Here is a 14,509-nt window from a genome sequence, read left to right as displayed (position 1 = left end):
ACTTGTTTGGATTTTTGATTCTCCAATGGTTTGTAAGTTTTATACATTTGAGTAAATAATTTTCTTTTATCATATTTCTTCTTCTTATCAATATATTTTATTGTCAACTTTCATATAAATCTAGTCAAGCTCTTTTTATGTGATTGTTGCATTAAATTATATATTGATAGGTATTGTTTTATGAGTAGTCTTTTACTGCAATATTGTCAACGGTATATTGTCGCTCTTAGATTTCTCATAAGATAATTTTTTCTAATTCTAAACGTTAGAATTTTATTTACTCGAATACATTTTTAATTCATATGTTCTTCAAATATTTATTTTCCGATTGATTGTTTGGGATGTGAAACTTTCAATTGAGTCAATTTATGAATCAAAATCCAATTAGATGAACAAAGCATATGGAGGATTCTCAAAGCTTTACTACTTTTTATTATTGAATTTTCTCCATTTTAAATTGTTCAAAAAATTATCAAAAACACTCATTCCCTTTCTTTGTTTGATTGCTTACTTTCCTAACGCTTTTTATTTGCTAGTCATTTCTTGTTCAATTTAATACCTACTCGTGGGATTGACCGTTCAAATTGTACTACAATTGACCGCTTGTTTTTGTACACGTTTGGGCGTAATCAGTGAAATTGGGAACTCTTATTTTAAACGACATGTCGTTTCTACGCCTTATAGGTGGGGTATCATTACAGAATCGGGGAGATTAAGGCCCCGTTCACTTCGCTAATTCGAGTTTAAAATTCAAATTTTTCTACAGTAAAAAGCTCTCACAAACAATCACATCTAACTTTTTTGTTACAGTAAAAAACTCTCACATAAAATCACATCTCAACTCGAATTCTAAACTCGAATCAGCAAAGTGAACGAGACCTAAAACTACACGCATAATCTTTGAGAGAGATGGAGGAGTTGGAGGAAAGAGGGGAAGGAAGGGGAAATGGAGGAAGAGCTAATCTTCTTGAGCCCACAAATTTGGATCCTTCCATTTATGGAAGGATCCATAGAATCTATCAATTTTTACACAAAAGACTATTTTACTCTCAAAACAAACTATTAACAAATAATTTAAATAGATAATATAATAATTTTACAAATAATTATCATCCATCCTTTTAACTCTTCTTCCAAACAATATAAAGAATTATTATAATACTTTCTCTCCTTCCTACTCTCTATCTTTTTAACTCTCTCCATCCCTCCAACAAAACCCATGAATAATACTAGAGACAAACATTGACAAGGCTTTAATTTCTAAAGAGATTTTCACTAGCAAAGAGTAAACTTTGAGGAAATCTATCATGCAAATAACAACAACAATAATAATAATAAGAAAGATAAATAAAGTGAAATCATCTTAAACAAAATTGGTCATGTTATTAAACTTTTACTATTCATATAAATGAAAAGCACAATCATCCTACAATAATCTAATAACCAAGAAATGTCAAAAGTAGCAGCTCGGTGAACATTATATGAACTGCAAAAACAAAATTAAACTTAAAAAAAAAAAATGGAAGCTATTTATCAATACTACAAATATGAAAAGGGAACAGTGAGAAGTCTATATTAATGCTCTCACTAACTCAAGGTAGTATAAACCGAAAACCAAATAAAGACACGAGGAAGAGCAGGAGAAGGAATCAAAACCCTGAAGATCAAATCTGGAGACGCCATCTTTTGTGTACAAAAAAAGTAAATATGTTGACCACGCAAAAAGAGTTCCAAAACCAGCAATCAGAACAGGATTTTCTTCCTTATTAACTTAATCTCACATTTTGCCTCGTCTTGATCATGCGCTTGAGAGTAGCTAACCAGAAGTTGCACTCATCCCATTCACTAGTGGTAAGAAGTACCTGATTGAAAAAGAAAGAAAAATAAATTTAAAATTAACAAACAAACAGATCTAAACGGTAACTTCAGTTTGCTTGCAAAAAATTGGAATTAGAAAGTTCAATCGCTTACCTGGATTTGCAGGGCAGTACTGAAATCACCGTTGTCAAGTGCCTGGCAGAGCTGAACAAGCTTATCAGCAGCATTTTTAGATATGTCCCTGCTGTTCAGTTTGGCAAACAATGCACCTAACTTCCTTGAATTGTCTTCAATCTCACGCCTCCTGCTTGGATTAGCTCGCAAACCTCCCATTGCTTCCGATGTCTCGTTGAAAAGTCTTGTCAAGGTCAAAATGACAGGCTTTTGGTGGGCTATATGAAATTATTGGCAAAGTTCATTAGAAACTGACAGCAATATCAACATGAACCACTCCCCTAGTCATTTCATAAGGAAACCTACCAGGAACATTTGAAGTATCAGCCGTCTGTACGGTAGGTGGTGGAGGTGGTGGAGCTGTCACGACAGGTTGGACAGGTGCGGCATGACTAGGACTAGGTGGTTGTATTGAACCGGGTCCTTGCACTACTCCAGGATTAGGGACTGGAGTGAATTCTTTTGGTTGAACATAGGGAGGTACACCAAATGGCACGTTATGCCCAAAAGCAGGAGTTGGTTGTGATGGAAGAGGAACGGATGGCACAGACTGATAAGCAGTGTTGTTTGTTCCCTGAAACACACAAAGTAGATGGTAAGTGTATCATAACAGAATCTTAGCAAAGTAGAATGACAATGAAAAATGGTTTACGTACAGGATACAACTGAGAAGCCAAAGAAGATGGTTGCTGATACTGATCCACATTTTTCAGCGCAGGAGGAGTTGAAGGAGTGAAGGTCTTCAAACTAGGTTGATGGGAGGCGGGAGGGGTAAAATAGTTATCCTAAAAGTGAAAAGTGATATAAGCAGTCGTCTTATGCAGATCCTAACACAATTAGTTGTAACTTGCAACTTGCAATCAAAGACAAGTGACTTCGTGATAAGAAATTAGGTAAAAATTACAGCAAAGGCTTGATGACTAAAGACGTTAACAAAACTAATACTTTAAAACAGAGATCTAATGCATATTTGTTGTGCTCCCATAAGTTCAAAGAAAGAAGGGAAAAGTATACTAATAAAAACTAGGATATTTGTTAGCGTGTTCACAAGCATATGAACCAAATGGCAAATTCTAAAGTGCAAAATATAAAAATATGTTAATATGTACAAGTGGCCCCTCCAACCAGAAGAGTAACATCTAAACGGGAAAAAAGCTAATATAAAATACCTAAGTAAATCACATGCAAAATTAAATAATTAGAAGAAAATTACCTTAGGAACATGAGGTGTCGATTGCTGCGGAACAAACACATGAGGCTGAGGTGCAGGCTGCGGGACAGGAGGCACATATGGCGGAACATAAGGTGGTCCATTGTTTGAAACATAGGGATTGATAGGATTGGGCTACAATAATGATAGCACAGTTACCCAAAAAGGTCAATTGACAGTTGCAGAGCAGATTTTCATAACACGGCAACAGTGCAGATAAAGAAAGTACCTGATAAGGTGAAGGAGGGATGTCATAATTACGGTCATGACTACCATAGACGGGTCCACTAGGTGCACTGGGCTCAACAACTTTCTCTGAGTCGATTAGAGGATAAATGAGTAAGCATCCAATAACAGATTTTTATCACCTCATATAAATATTAAAATCACTATGGGCAAGCTATTTCCATGTTAATTACTAAATACAATTTATCTCAGGAATCAACTAAGTTATTCCTACCAATGCTTGCCAATCATATCTAGAACAGGAAATACAGGATTTTCTAGAAAACTTGAGCCAAACATAACACAAAAGAGAGGAAAGCCTTGCAATCCAGTGATCGAGTGAAAGAAGTCAAGAATACTGCACATGCCCATAGGAAATCATTAATGCACCAATCAATTATACAACCAAATATCACGTACCAGATTCTGTACAAAGAGCAATACGATCTTTCAAGATCTGAAGTTCCGGTGTCACTTCATCAGAACCAAAAAGTTTAAGATATTCCATCGCTGTCTGTAAAAGCCCTTGACTCGCTAAAATTTCAGCATACCTCTCAACAAGTTTGCACAAGGATGCACTAAATTGCTTTTGCCCTGATGCCAGGGCAAAGACAATAGTCTTCTCCATTAAGTCCTAAATATGTATATAACCATCAGTAACTGTCTAGCCATAAAGAAATATGTTTTTTTTTTTTTGAAAGCATGAAGAAATATGTTCAAGTGCACCATTAAAGTAACAAATTTACCTGAAGACGGTCAACATAGGATTTACCCTCATGCTCAGTTGCCAAACTTCTTGACCAAATCTCAACAGTTTTGTCAATATTTCCCGCACATATATAACAAATAGTTGCTGCCAGTGTATTACCAGCAGCAATGAGTTTGGAAGCTAGTGCGTCACAAAGCAAAGTCCATTGCTCTATTGATGCAAACTGTTCATTCATGATGAGAAGAACTATGTGAGCCAATCAATAACTAAGCAACTTCATTTTGTTGCACAAGTACGTATCTCATCGTAACAATCACTATTAATGTAATCATATATTACAGAGAGATAAATCAAGGTTCATGCCATCCAGTGTCCATCTGAAAGTGTTGGGCACCATACTGGAGCCAAATCCAGACGAAGGGAGTCAATTCAACCTTCGAATTAGCATGGCATTGTTGGGTGATTATCCGTGTAAAAGTGAAATAGCCTTAGTGTCAATATTACCATAATAAAGTTTCCATTTGAGAATTTAAAAAAAAAAAAAAAAAAAAAACACACACACACACACACACAAAAGATCGTAACTGACGAAGAATGAGATGTCACTGAACTTCAATTTAACCTTAGAAGTTGAGGAACTTACACTACAGAGAAGAGCAAGAGTTTCTTTCCAGAATTTGAGGGGCCTAGTGTTCACAAGACTCAACAGATCATTATTCACCATGGGGGAAGAAAACAGTACAATACGTTCAAAAAGCAGAACATCAATAGACTAAATTTCAGGCATCCATAAAGAATTGTCACCGTAAATTTAGGAGCGTCAATGTTTTTAAGAAATGGAAATGCAACCTACCTTTAGGTAGGGTGAACGGCTCATCTTAAGGTATTGATCTCGTGTGCTCTCCCACAAGGTTTCACCACCAGCATGTGCTATGACTAAAGCATCGGCCAATTTATTCGCCGATATGCACTTTGCAACGGCCCCCTTATAATCTCCAACAACTAAAGCATGTTGGACATATTCATCAAATGAGGGATCAGTACTCTCCTCCAGTCCATCTAACTCTTGTTGGACTTGATCTTTACCGGGAAAAGCATCACCAACAATGAACTTATCACCAGAGGTTGACAATGGTGTATCAGCTTTAGGGCTAGGAAGATTATTGAAGAAATCTTCTCCATTGTCAGAAGGGAAAATGATTGCTTCTTTATGTTCCCCAAATCCAACGTTATCTACCGTAGAATGCTCAAGTCCAAGAGAATTTAGTTCTTTGGATAAATCATCTTGAACATCAGTTTTTTCTACCTCAGGTAGGCTGAAGCCAAGGTGAGTTAGAAGTTTCGTCCTTGCAGTTCCGTCATCTTCAAACATAACTTTTAACAAGCCCCATGTTTCCCGTTCATCCTCAGATCTGTTTCAGACAAGATTAAGAAAAATAAAAATAAAGATAAAAAAACACACACACATCAACTTTTTGTGAGTTTGTACATCCAAGAATAATCAATTAAGATATTTTAGTGTTGATGTCATACTCAGAGTCTTGTAATTTCTTGTCGCATAGGGTCCTCAATAAGGACCTTTCTCCATTTTGTATTGCAGCTTCAAATTCAGATGAGCGAGTCACCAAACTCTGTTCAGTCACCAAACTGTGTACCAAAACCTGGATAGATTGAGACAATTAACCACAGTCCATAATTATAGAAGGCATGTATTGCACCAGTTATGCATACCTCTGAACCAGTTGAAGCACCTCCAACAGATGATTTAGGGTGAAATGACACGAGCTTGCCCCCGAAGCCAAAGGATACACCAACTGGACGCTTATACCATTTTGGGGCTCTTAAATGTGCTGCAAAAGAAGGTAACCTTGAAAAACTATGACAGGATATCATTTAAAGATACAAGTAATAATGCCGCCATAGCAATTCAAACAAAAGAGAACCTAAAAATGTTCAACACTATGATTATTGACTTTATACATATATTTGACTAAAATCTATATTACCTGCACCAAAATCAGCCTCACCAGCACCATATCTGCTACAACCCTGCATGGGGGATAACAATAGTAAGTGCATTTTCATAGAAAAATGCTATTTATCACCACTAGTGATTCCATCACAATACACATGGCAGTCTATCAAAATTGCCAGACAACATGCGACCCCACACTTATACTTTGTACCATAAGTTAGTTCTACTTTATCACCATATGTGGTGATGCACCATATAAGTGATAAATAGCAATGCTAATTTTAACAATAACAAACCAGAATTTGACATAAGTGAAAACCAATTAATGAAGGGACCATGTGCCACCTAAAGAAAAAGGATCAACATAATGAAATCTAAGATAATAAATAATAACAATAAACAAAGCTATTGACCAAAAGAAAGCTATGTGAATATTCAATTCCAACTTTTCAAAGGAAAAAAGGGGGAAATTATTTCCATTTTCCATGGGCCGTTACATTTCCTCACGTAATAAGCATGCAAAATCTAACGAAGCAAATATTAGGTAGAAAATTATAATCATCGATTATCAAATGAAATACCTCAATGTTGTAAATTCCAATTTTTCCATCAAATGAAGATGCTGATATGACTCCAGGTATTTTTGGATACCAGTGCACATCAAAGTTCCAGTTGGTGCTTGCTGGCAACTCACAAACAATCTTTAAAAAAAAAAAAAAAAAAAAAAAGAAAGAAGAAGAAGAAGAAGAAAAAGAAAAGGAGGAGAAGAGTTAGCATCACAGTAGAAAACATGATCAACATGGAGAGAGAGCGAGAGAGGGGAAAAAAAAAAAAAAAAAAGAAAGAGCTGCTGGGAGTATAAATAAATGTAACACCTCAGCGGAAGTTGTGTCCCAGCATATAGTTCGATTATCCTTGGCGCACGTAAGCAAATATGAGCTGTAATTAGGACACCATGACATTGCAATTACACCTGCCGTAGACATGCACATCAGAAAAAACTAGAGGATGTTAAATCGAGTTCAAACAAGGAAGATCTACTGGAAAGAGAACTGAAGAAAACAGAGAGACAAAAAGAAGTATTTTGTTTTGTCACCTTTAGTGTGCCCCACAAACTCTTTAACTGGTGACATTATATTTCTCATATCCCAAAGCTGCATGCAGACACCATTTTTTTTTAAAATAAGAAAAAACTTATCCAGTTGAAAAAAAAAATAATAAGTAAATCGGCTAGGTTATTACCCTTAAAGCTGGTGAACCATCTTCATCTGATGCAACAACAAGCTGAGTAGCAATATCAGGATGCCACTGCAAAACTGAGGACCGTCTTCTAACTGAGTCTGAGAAGCTGCCAGTTGACCAAAAGTCATTCAGATCGCAGAAAGATCATTGCGTATCATAAAAGGAAAATCGCTAATTACTAAACGAATCCAGGAACCAACAGAAGAGTTACCTAATGACAGGTTTTTGCTTCCTTAGGTCCCAAACCACTGTAAAAAAATAAAAATAAAACTCTTAAAATCCCAATTCTAATACTAAATGAAATTTAGTTGGAGTGTCGAATCACTGCTCACCGGTTGTTCCATTATAAGACGTGGACGCAAATATAAGCTGAACCTTGCTATTCCATGATAAGAATGAAATTTCACCCTGAGCAGCAGAACCACTACCCTGCTTGATCATGTCTCACACTAAGTTAGATGTCTAGATATCTTTAACTTTATAGTTTATTAAAGAGGCCCGTCCACAACTCAAAATGTTAAGAATGTTCCTCCAGTAGAATGTGGTCTTCATCTGTCTAGAGAGAGAGAGAGAGAGATTGTTCATATTCTACATTGGTTCTAAGTTGTGTCATGTGTTGTTTCAAAGGGAAAGTAATCATATTCTACATTGGTTCTAAGTTGTGTCATGTGGTGTTTCAAAGGAAAAGTAATCACAAATACAAAATTACAAGGTATGTAAGATCTGTAAGGAACTATGTATAATAACATCTTACGAAGGTGTTTCAAGGGTTCTTTCTCCGAGCAAGGAAAAGGTAAATCTCTTTCATTAGGAAAAGTAAAATTAGAAAATTAGAAATACTTAAAGGAATATTGTATTAGGATATTTCGTCTCTCCTAAATTATTAATGCCTCTACTATTCACGTCTGTGCCTATGCTGCGGATTGAAGAAAAACGTATTTAAAGGACTTTAAAAAGTAAGATAAGGCTTTGATACACTAGCCATAAGGCCCATTACAACAAACCTTTAGAGGTGGAAATTGAGAAGGTTCTGCAGGGTTGGCCAAATCCCATATGCAAATCTCACCATCATCAGCACCAGATGCAAGTAAGTTTGGCGCAATTACATTAAATTCAAGACCGCGAACCTGATGTTCAAATAAATAAATAATAAATATTTACACCCTGTCATAATCAATCCTCCCAAGTTCTGAAAAGGTCATCATAAACGACAAGCAAGAACTTTACAAAGCTGGGAACTTACGGGCCCCTTATGCCGCGAGAGATGTCCAACCAAAGCACTTTCACTAGCCTCAGACCTAAAGGAGTAACAATTGAAATAATAACTTCAGAAGGAAACTAAGTTTATCATTGATTTCAACTTTTTCACTAATAAACAAGTACAACGAAAAAACCAAGCAACATAAACCAAACACCTTACATTTTAAAGCACAGAAAACTAAAAAAACGAAAAAACACTGGGAATGAACCAATTAAGGAAAAGCTATTTATGCAACACAATCAACTACATACATTAAAAAGATTACTGGAGTCAAGATGCGCTTGGATAAAGAATCCAATGCTCAGAAGTGGAAAGGAAGAAATAAATTGAAACAATTAAGTTATCTTGCAGCGGATACAGAAAGCACTGATTAAATAAATATAATCCATTTAAATCCCTCCTGGACAACTTTTATTTCATAAGCTGTTGCTGCACAAAGGCTGTTCTGATAGGTATAATGTATATAAGCAATGCAACAACGATGAAAATCCACCAAAGACAGAAGTAAGAACATATTAGTTAATTCAATAAATACAGCGAGCGAGCCTTCATTTTCACAACAATTCAATAAAATATCCACCCAAGAGTTTATCTTCTCAATCAAGTTAAAGCGACCATGAGTTGGCTAGGAGGAAAAATGTAATGCTAGAAATTCATACAGAATCGTTCTTCATAATGCCGAAAGAAAAATTGAAAATATGGTCACGGGAATCCATTCTGATATCATGCACCAAAAAGGGCTCTAAAGCCCCATAGGATAATCAGATTGCAAGAATTCATTTTTCCTTCACTAAAATACATATCAAAACTTAAAACTTATCCTCAAGACATGCAATGTATTTCCTGGCAACCAAAGCTATGCTTGATCATTTACAGTTCCCACATCAACCTACACTCCGAATCAAACAAAGCATCATTTTTACCAAACACATACCATTCATTTCGTCACTCTTAATCACGATTAACAATCTTTGATTTAATACCCGATTTTCCCACAAGCAAAACAAGAGTACTGGATCATAGATTGAAGTGAAAGATAATGAGAGTAAACATTAACGCACGCGAAATAAAAAATAAATGTAAAGTTTGCACATTTAGTAACAGTTTCAGGCAATACGATCCCACTCATTACGTTTCATAGAAATGGTGAAACTTCAATTTGCAAAATGAGTTGACTTAATCAAATTACGCGCAATTCTACTACATTCTAGCACCGAAAATCCGTAAATTCCAAATCTTTAACTCTACATTTACCCAAACAAAATCCACAACCCCACTCATCCACGAACATCTCCACCCTAATTCAGTTCAATTGGATAGAATTCGACCCAAAACACGCAACGAAATCGATAATTCAAAACAAAAATTACCGGATCAGCGAGATGGGATTCCAAATATCGATGCTGCCGTCGACGAGGCCACCGGCAATTAGGCCGAGCCCGAACTTCTCGCTGGCGGGGTCGGTGGGGCGGGCCCATGAGAGGCGGTTGAATCGCTCGGAGCTCGGCGACTCGCCGACGACGGGGAGCTCGCGATCGTCGGACTGGAAATCGAGCTTAAAGATCTCGAGGCTCGCCGAGGAGCTGAACGACAGATCCACCGCTCCGGCCATTGTCCCCGCCGCCAAGTACGGCGCGTCCGGCGCCAGCGCCACCGACGCCGATCTGTTCACGCCCTTTATGCACGCCATGGTGATAACTCCCCCGGCAAAGCTCCAATCTAATCGAAATTGACGCGAATTTGGATCTGGGAGAATTAGGGATTCGATGGAAATGGAAGAGGAATTGGGGATTATTTGGGGCTAAGATCTGATCTGATTGTGAATTATATGCGAAATTAAAAAGGAATAAATGAATAAATGAAAAAACAAAAACAAAAAAACAGTCTTTTCTTCGCCTTCTTTCTTTCTCTTCTCTTCTTTTTCTGTGTCTGTTTTCTTTTCTTCTGCGTACAAGTGTTTTTGTGTGTGATGTTTGGCAGATTTTCTTGTGTTTTCTTTCTCGAGTTAAATTCATTTTACCCGTTTATATTATTGATCATTTTATAATTTAGCACTTAAACCCCTGGAGAAAAACAAATTTACATTTATTCCCAATACTCTAATTTTCCTGTCAAATTACCCCTTTCTTCAAACCATGACTCATTTACCTGTTTATCTGAAAACTTCTTTACCATCAACAAAAGATTCTTTGATTAGTGTTTGGTGTTTGGCTAGTTCTATATTTTCTTATCTTTCTAATGAATTTAGAAAATTAACACCTTAAATTAAAAAAAAAGAACACACATGACATTTAATCACATCAATTTTTCTTTCTTGGAATTTTATGAATGTGGAATGTTGGATTCTAAAATACATTTTTTTAATTGGTATTAATATTTTTTTATTTAGAAATGCATAAACGCACTTACAGAGGTTGAAAATATGCATAAAAGTTGGTTTTCACAAAGGGATTGTACAACTTTTCAAATACTTTTTTAGGCACTAGATTATCTTAAAAAGAAATTTTCAAATGTCAACCTTAAAAATAGATTATATGCAATGGAGGCGACCATGTGTATTAAAAGAATGATAATAGTAATAATAACAAAAAAAAAACAAAAAAAACAATGTCTAAACAGAGGGGGTCACTGATAAGATTATAAAACTATAGTGTGAGTAGATAAATGTCAAGCATTTCTGTTAAGGGGAGTAATTGCCAAATAGTACAAAGTTTGAGGGGGTAAAGTGAATTTAACCCTTCTTTTTTTCACATTTTATCGTGGGTTTCTTGTGTTTGCGTTCTTACTGTGATCAAGGCTTTTCTATGGTATCCGTGCTGTTTACAGTTGTACATTTGGGACGAATAAGGTTAGTGTTTGTGTAAAAGTACATCTAGTGAAGCGTCATTAAGAAGATTACAGAGAAATGAGCTGTAGGTCATAATCGCTCTGTAAAGATTACGCGGACTGCCCAATTAGCTGACGACAAGTGTTCTCATAGACATATTTCATTTTTCTGGTTTTTTAGGAGAGATTTCTTTGCTATTCTCTCTCTTTTTAGAACACCGGTATTCATGCTCATCAGTCATCGGATTTGTATTATTTTTTTAATTTAATTTAACTTTTGACTATATTTAATACAAATCCAATGGCTAATAAGTAGAAAATACAAGAGAAAGCCCATTTTTTAAGGTATAAAGGGTGTGTTTAGAATTGGTTTCAAAATGATTTTCTTTTAAATAAGAAGTAAAAATGAGATTGTTTTGAGAATCATTCTATGACCGATTCTGAAATTGCGTTTGATTGGTTTTTTAAGAGATTATTTTGAGTATAGTAAAAAAATAAAATCGTGTTTATTAATTAATATATTATAATATTGTTGATAAGTACTAAAAAATAAAAACAGAAAAGTGAAAATAATTTTCAACTATTTTTCAATTCCTTCATAAAAACCATTCACACTGTTTTTCATTTTCGTTTTCAAAACATTTGCTAAACAAACGTCGTTTCGTTTTCATTTTCAATTTTTGTTTCTCAAAAACCGTGATAACTGTTTTTTTTAAAAAACGGTTCCAAATGCGCATAAAATATAAGAACATTTCTTTTCTAATAATCTACACACTTTTTTTGGCTAAGGCAAAAGTCTTCGAACTTGATTAAATTTCTAGATAGTTAAATTATGCATTTGAATCTTCCAACCAAAATATTGTCATTTTTTTTTTTTTTGAGTTTGTTGAATTTGAAAATGTGACACTTTGTTGCGTTCTACTTCATTTTATTTAGATTAGAAATTATAGCTCATGTCTATAGTCTATGTTAAAGTCATATTAATCTCCAAAATTAAAATTTGGATTAGAAGTTGCCACACCCATCAGCTATTAAACTTTAATTGCTACTGATTTTCAAATTCAAAGTGTATTTTATCAAAATTAAAAGATTAAGGCGCAACAATCTTTGAGTGCAACAATGCAACTTGCATATTTGTGTATTTTTCTTCATCGACTTACTCAATTGTATTGTGACAATAAGAGTGTTATTCAAATTGCATGTATTTCAGTTTTCGTGATCATTCCTCCTCCTGCTCGTCCTATACACACTCGCAAGTGCACTCAGCTACCATATTTACTTATTATTGTTTCTAGTTTTTTATTTCCTTTTTAGCGTATATTCATTTTTTTAGCCTTTATCTTGTAAAGAGGTCATTTATGATCTACTTTGACAACATACTGCATATGATGAACTTATTGCAGTGCACCAAACACGCATTTGGGATTTGGTGCCTCTTTTGTCAAGTAAATGAGAGATTGTTCTCATTGGGTTTATAAAATTAAAACCAAATTTGATTAGTCTATTGAAATATACAAAGCTTGGTTGGTTGCTAAGGAGTACTCCCAAGAATATGGTATGGATTATGAGGAGGCTTTCCCCCCAGTTGTAAAAATAACTACAATTCGCACTTTCATTACAGTTGACTCCATTCGTCGCCAGCACATATCTCAAATAGATGTTAAAAATGCCTTCGCGAATGCTGACCTTTAAGAAAAAGTCTATGTGATACCTCCTCTAAGTTCATCAACTTGGTGAAGTTTACAAACTTAGTAAAAAAAACTCTTTATATTCTCAAACAAGCACCTCAAACAATGTTTTATAAGTTATTAACGATGATAATTTCAAATGGCTTCTATCTAATCATCATGATTTAGCCTTATTTATCAAAAGTAACATTGTCGACTGAATCATGCTTTCAACGTATGTCGATGATACGATTATTATTAGAGATGATTTTAATGAGATTGCAACACTAAAATCAGAGTTAGCTCGTTGTTTTATAATAGAGGATTTAAACTTTCCGTGTTACTTTCTAAGTATTAAGGTCGTCTCCTCTCCGAAAGGTTATCTTCTTTCTTGGTAAGTTATAGTTGGCATATTTGAGCATGCTCATATTACTGATAATAAGTTTGTTAATATATCTCTTGAACTCAAGGTTCAATAATTCTTTTGATGGTTCTCCTTTGTCGAATCCTAGCTTATATCGTATTGTTGCTATAAAGTTATGTCTCACCAACACATGTCTAGATATTGTTAGGAATAGTGTCCTCAAAGCATGAGATGTAATATGATATTTATTATTCAATTAATAAAAGAGTTTATTCATCATTTTATGTGCATATATTTATGAATATTTTATGAATATCAAATGAAAATTTCTTGATTGTTTATGTAACCTTAAACATAGTATATAAGTGTTATATACGAGAGGATAGTGTTTAAGGATAATAATAAAAAATATTGTTCATGATGAATTTAATTAAAGTTCAGAATCTTTAATTAAAACATTATTAATACATGTCATTCCCATTTAGAATGGAACGGTGTTATCCGCACTGTTAATATGGCGAGATATTGAATGAGTGTATTTTACATAATAAGATTATGTGGAACAAGGACACAGACACAATATGAATTTCTAATAATTTCCTTTAAGCATAGAAATTCTAATTGAGTCTACCGATGGTCATATATAGGATGATCTTAATCATGAGTTCTTAACAAACTCCTATTTATGGATTTATGTCTTTTGATTTTCTCAGTACGGATTCCGAGACCCTGAATCCTATTCCTTGTATTTTGGAGACATAATGAAATAGGTAGCTGGGAATGTTATTATACGAGATGGAATCCATTCCTTCTTGAGAAAAAAGTAGATAAATAATTCTCTTGAGTGTTGATTCGGTACTTAGATTAGTAAGGGCGCTCTGGTTCATGAATGAGTTTTATGAATCACTATCCATTAGAGAATCAATGGTACTCAAGAATGCATATATAATTAGAGAGGTTAACGGATTCTACTTGACTCTAATTATGAATTATTTATGGAGGATTGATCTATATGTAATGACTATATCAAATAGACAC

The 14,509-nt window shown here is 34.8% G+C and overlaps 1 protein-coding gene across 1 annotated transcript; it reads right to left on the bottom strand.

Annotated features, from left to right (window-relative positions):
- Nucleotides 1–1,363: 1,363 nt before the first annotated feature.
- Nucleotides 1,364–10,573, bottom strand: LOC112092862 (protein transport protein SEC31 homolog B). Its single transcript, XM_024170047.1, has 22 exons — nt 9,985–10,573; nt 8,597–8,651; nt 8,358–8,480; nt 7,686–7,782; nt 7,565–7,601; nt 7,354–7,459; nt 7,208–7,265; nt 6,987–7,084; nt 6,693–6,812; nt 6,143–6,185; nt 5,868–5,986; nt 5,670–5,797; nt 4,986–5,548; nt 4,780–4,868; nt 4,174–4,359; nt 3,848–4,061; nt 3,432–3,517; nt 3,206–3,337; nt 2,649–2,777; nt 2,299–2,566; nt 1,972–2,210; nt 1,364–1,862 (listed from the first exon to the last, which is right to left on the bottom strand). Exons 1-22 carry the CDS (start codon nt 10,302–10,304, stop codon nt 1,767–1,769), a joined length of 3,306 nt encoding a protein of 1,101 aa, XP_024025815.1. The 5' UTR covers nt 10,305–10,573; the 3' UTR covers nt 1,364–1,766.
- Nucleotides 10,574–14,509: the final 3,936 nt, after the last annotated feature.

Source organism: Morus notabilis, unplaced genomic scaffold, assembly GCF_000414095.1.
Source record: "Morus notabilis unplaced genomic scaffold, ASM41409v2 Scaffold1309, whole genome shotgun sequence".
In the NCBI taxonomy this organism is placed as follows: Eukaryota; Viridiplantae; Streptophyta; class Magnoliopsida; order Rosales; family Moraceae; genus Morus; species Morus notabilis.
The sequence above is the reverse complement of the archived record's forward strand: the minus strand, read 5'-3'. Positions and strand labels throughout refer to the sequence as shown.

Bases quoted from the DNA above. Each gene is read 5' to 3' on its own strand.
- LOC112092862 (XM_024170047.1), bottom strand. From the start codon at position 10,304: ATGGCGTGCATAAAGGGCGTGAACAGATCGGCGTCGGTGGCGCTGGCG. The intron at 8,652-9,984 runs GTAATTTTTGTT...TTACTCCTTTAG, and splicing joins AATCCCATCTCGCTGATCCG to GTCTGAGGCTAGTGAAAGTG. The intron at 8,481-8,596 runs GTAAGTTCCCAG...TTTGAACATCAG, and splicing joins TCTCGCGGCATAAGGGGCCC to GTTCGCGGTCTTGAATTTAA.